At 37.5% G+C, this 5,000-nt stretch overlaps 1 protein-coding gene across 3 annotated transcripts in view; it reads left to right on the forward strand.

Annotated features, from left to right (window-relative positions):
- Window positions 1–5,000, forward strand: part of LOC137979751 (serine/threonine-protein kinase Nek9-like) — a 55,686-nt gene that overhangs the window by 23,015 nt on the left and 27,671 nt on the right. For all 3 annotated transcript variants that reach the window (XM_068827092.1, XM_068827094.1, XM_068827093.1), the window contains 4 exons: window positions 855–936; window positions 1,703–1,807; window positions 3,432–3,496; window positions 4,343–4,393. In XM_068827092.1, the coding sequence (XP_068683193.1) occupies window positions 855–936; window positions 1,703–1,807; window positions 3,432–3,496; window positions 4,343–4,393 (303 nt within the window). The remainder of the gene's footprint in view (window positions 1–854; window positions 937–1,702; window positions 1,808–3,431; window positions 3,497–4,342; window positions 4,394–5,000) is intronic.

The following is a 5,000-nucleotide window of genomic DNA, read 5'->3' on the forward strand; positions in this document are numbered from 1 at the left end:
AAATAATCAACCACACAACACATTTTCACAACATGGCGGCCATACTCAGAACGGCCTTGCTTTAATGCACACGCTTGCAAGAATCCGCTGACTCACAAATACATCACAGTTAGCTTTCAATAACTGCATGGCTCCCTGGCTTACATATTGTACAACCTCGCCAGTATGTACACCAGCCATTAAACAGTTGAAATGACTTGTACAAAGTTTAACATGAATTTATAATTTGTAATGATGGTCAATTTCTACAGGCAAAAACAAACCCTAGCCCAGACAATGGTGCTAAAATAATTATGGAATAAATAGAATCATAATAATATTGTCTCATGTTCTCCTAGCAAAATCACAGTCAATGACACAATCTTTTCCTTGACTGTCTTTTTCTATGATGATGCTGTTTTGTTTTTCATTGAATTCCTTCTTGGCATAGTTCACTTCATAGTAATATTATTCCAGACCTAAAGGAGTTACTGTCATAATTAAGTAAAGTATGATCGTCGGGTGAGTGTGTAGTCCTGAGAAGGACAATGTCATCTTAAACATTCCTTCTCAGGACAACACTCACCTGGGCAATCGTCCTTTACTTAATTATATGAGTCCTGGGTTCAAACCATTTACGATTTTAGTAGTTACTGTGTGGACTTTATGGGCCCCACAATCTTGCCAAGGCCTAAATGGTATTTATCCATCACCCATTTTGTCTTAAGCCCTTCAGTTTGCACATCTATTGTCACCAGCTACATCTCTATCCAACCTGTAAGTAACTGGCAGGTTCTTTACAGCAAAAATCTTGTAAACAAGATTTTTTTCGTTCCATTGTTCCAGACTGTGAACCAATAAAATAATTATTGCAGGTACAATCAAAAGAGTGACATGTGGGCTTTGGGCTGTGTCCTTTATGAGATGCTCACCTTGAGAAAAGTCTTTGATGCCACAGTAAGTTTGTATTTACACTCTTGCTCTCTTTTAAGTTCAGTGATCAAAGGCAATCATAATATAACATGTATGTCAAGATAGAAAGGTGTTAATTCTTTTACAAGTGCAGGGATCATGCGCAGTGATTAGAGCACTCGCCTCCCACCCGTGTGGCTTCAGGGTTCGATTCCCAGACTAAACGTCATATGTGGGTTGAGTTTGTTGGTTCTCTACTCTGCTCCGAGAGGTTTTTCTCCAGGTTCTCCAGTTTTCCCCCTCTCCTCAACATTTGATTTGATTTGCATTAACTTGATGATTTCAGTTTACATTGGCCCCAATTTTCTCCAGTGCTGGAAGACTACACACTTAAATTAAGTACCTTTCCTTTCCTTCTATGTCTGCTTCCTAGCCTCATTAGCTGATGAAGAAGCTAAAATAGCCATGTGCCATTATTTTAACAAGAAAATACAATAATGTTATCTGGATCCTTGAATGATATTTCTAGATGCACACTTTTTTGTACTGGACTTGAAGAAATTGTTACAGAAAAATTCTCTCAAATTGTTGAGCAAACATCAGACTGGCAAAACAAAGATTAACATTTTCATTCCTGCGGCACTGACTAAAATAATTACTTTGTTCTACCTCTTGCTACGAGATTGCAATCCTCAGAGAAATGCAAAAATGAAATAATGTTTGTTGGATGACCATCAGATGGTTACAGTGTACTTCTTTCCAACCCTTTGCAGCATAACCATGTGCAGTGTTTGGCTTTGCTTATTCACAGAATCCTCTCAGACTAGTGTCAGACATTGTCAAAGGAGATTACAAGGACATTGACCCACAGTACACAGATGAAATGAATAACTTAGTCAAAGTTCTTTTGTCCCAGGTTAAAGTCTTTTTTGTTAATAAATTATTATTTACTGTGTTGTATTGTGAAAGTAAAGAATTTGTAGTACCAGTAACTGTCTGTCTGACTCTGCTGATAGTTTCATGAACTCTGGTGCTGCATGATTGCGTTAATGGAAGCCGATAGACTCCTAAACGGGTTCCTATCACACCTCCCCTTGCAAGTACTGTCTTCTACAGGTATTCAAAGCTCTACCTCTAGTTTCGTGGCAGGGAATTGAACCCACCTTACCCCTTTAATACCTTACTTAAGTTAATTTGGCATCATTTTCACTCTTATTTTACCTCTCACTGTCACATTATGTTGTGTTATATTATGTTACAGTAACTTTATATTACAATATGTTCCAGTAATCAATCAATAGAACTTTATTTATCCACGGTAGTAATGAAAGCTAGAAGCTTATGGGACTGGGCAGTTTCTTTACTTTCCTTTCCTTTCCTTTCCTTCACATTGTGTTACTTTGCTTAAGTGACATTACATTATAAAGTTAACTATAAATTACTTCAGGTTGCATTATGTTACTTTACTTTTCTTTAGGTTGCATCACTTAATGCTTCTTTTAATGTGCTGTTACTTTTCTTTCCTATCCCTCCTTTCCTTTACTGTACATTGCATTACCTAGTTTGCTCTCTTTTTCTTTACTTAACCTTTACTTTTTTTTATGTTTTCAGATTAAGTAACATACCGTATTTACTTGAATAAGCGCCATGGCGCTTATTAATTTTTCGCGCCACTAGTGCGGCGCTTATAATTTTCAAGGGTGGCACTTATTCGAGGGTGGCGCTTATTTAAACATTGTACCAGACAAATTTACTTTTTCTATATTTTTATTCAACGGTACACTTTCTATCTGTTAATTTTCCTATGGACTGTTACTAAACTGATAGTAAAATTAATCTAGAATTACGAGAGAAATTCATGCAGTGAAAAAAACCCGAGAGTTTCATGATAACGAGAACGAAAATATCAGCAGTGAGAGCGAACTCCTTTGTCGTTGTGGAACAATTTATAGTGTTTGTCCTGGTTATACGAAATTCTTCGAATAAGCACCGCATCGGTAGTGCAGTGCTTATTTGAGGCCAGCGCTTATTAACTTTTTTGTCCCAGATGCGACGCTTATTGGAGGGCAGGGCTTAATCGAGGGCGGCGCTTATTCGAGTAAATACGGTATTAACCACTTACAGATTTCTAAGATATGGCCCTTGTGTGCAGAGTAATTCAAAGGCATAAATAAAAGGAGAACCACGCCACTCTGTGCCCTTCTCTTAGCAAACAATGCATAGGTTCTTTAATGTCTCAAAGCGTTATTTATGAACAAAGCTTGAAAGTCAGGGCCTAGTCTGTATAGTGTCCTTATGCACAATGAACAATTTACAGATGGCAAAGAATACATATAGACGGCACTTTCTTTTTAATTACGAAAAGACCTGTAGTGTTTCTGTCCAGCTTAGGAATCGAAACCTCACGACCACCCAGCCATCTCGGGTGACAAGTTGATGCTGTACATGTTACTGAGCTAACCAATTAGCAATATAACATATGAGACGATGATGTGTGTCCTACGATTTTTAATCATTAATATCAATCAATTAATCAATAGAACCCAGATGACAGACCAGATGTAGATAAAGTTCTAGCTATGCCACTACTGAGTAATTTAGGAAGGTGCGTAAACTATTAAATCAATCACTACCTGGCATCTCATTCAATGACTAAAATAATACTCATTTGGAAGCTCTAATGACAGAGAATAACTATTAATGCCTAATTTGTTTTATAAATCTTGCCCTCCAACAGTGTGTCTTGGGTTACACCCACTCAACATATGTGGGTTGAGTTTATTGGTTGTCTAATCTGCTCTGAGAGATGTTTCTTTAGGTGCTGTACTCTCTTTTTTCCTTCCTCAAAAAACGTTTGATTCGATCGGCTTTGAATTGTTTCTCTTCACCGACTGTTGAGGGATTGATCACTCTAGCAAATTCAATAAAATTAATTTACTACATGTATAACCCAAAAAGAAAATGATTCTTAGTGTTTCAAGACAATTTCAATGAGTTAAAACTTTGAAACTGTCAACACAAAAAATCAGTTTCTCTTTGGGCTTTGTTAAATGAAGCAGTAAAGTAATTCATTTTTGACTTCCCGTTTCCCTAATGGCTTAGTGGTTATCTACCTTGCCTGGCCCACCTGTGCAACCCAGGTTCAACCCTGACCTCGGCCATGAGGTCATATGTGGGCTGAGTTTCAGTTGATCTCAATCTGTCTCTGAGGGTTTTTCTCATGGTCCTCTGGTGTTCCTGCCTCATCAAAGTCGACTTTCAGTCAATTACATCTGGCTGCGAGCAGACACCTTCAATAAGGATAACTTATGGTATCGTCCCCTTTCATTGATTTGAATGAATAAAGTTGCTATTATTACCAATGATTGGAGCACTTGTGCTGTGCTATACAAGCTAATAAAAACATAACGAAAGTGATCATAATTGTGTGTGTTCTCATTTTTCCCCCAAGGGAAATGGAAAAGAAGGTTTGGGAATTAAATGCCACGACAAGAAGAGCCAGGTAAGTCAAGTTTTATAGCTGTCTCTCTTTGATAACCAATTAACATGGGTTTGAATGAAACCTTCTCGAGGATAAAGGTAGTTTTGTATGCAGCAGTGACTGTCATAACAAAAATCCTAAATTTACTGTATCTGCCACGCATATGAAAGAGGCGATAAGAGTTCCAACAAGTTGCATAAATGAGCTTTTTCGTGTGCTAATTAAGGATAAAGCAGTCACACAAGTCATAAATACTCTTTAAAGGCCCTCATTCATGCAAAGGTCTGTGGATTGTGACTGAATTTCGTGTAACATGTTGTTTCGCGCATGATTTGCCTGAGTGCATTCAGCCAATCAGATCACGCATTTGGACAAACCATCATTTGAAAACAAAAACAAATGACCGCAATGACGTTTGGGCAATTGTGGGCCTTTAACTAGTGATACAAAATTGTTTGAACAAGGTTTTTTCCAAGCAAACGATCGTCACTGTTAGATCAACTTTCATACGACCTTGAAAAATAAACAAAAACAGAACGTAACAAAAATGCAAAACATTTGATTGGCTTATCGAACAAGAACAAACGAGCATGAATTTTCATTGGCTTAGCGAACATGGATGCAAACA

The sequence above is a fragment of the Montipora foliosa genome, chromosome 12 (genome assembly GCF_036669935.1).
Source record: "Montipora foliosa isolate CH-2021 chromosome 12, ASM3666993v2, whole genome shotgun sequence".
Classification (NCBI taxonomy): domain Eukaryota; kingdom Metazoa; phylum Cnidaria; class Anthozoa; order Scleractinia; family Acroporidae; genus Montipora; species Montipora foliosa.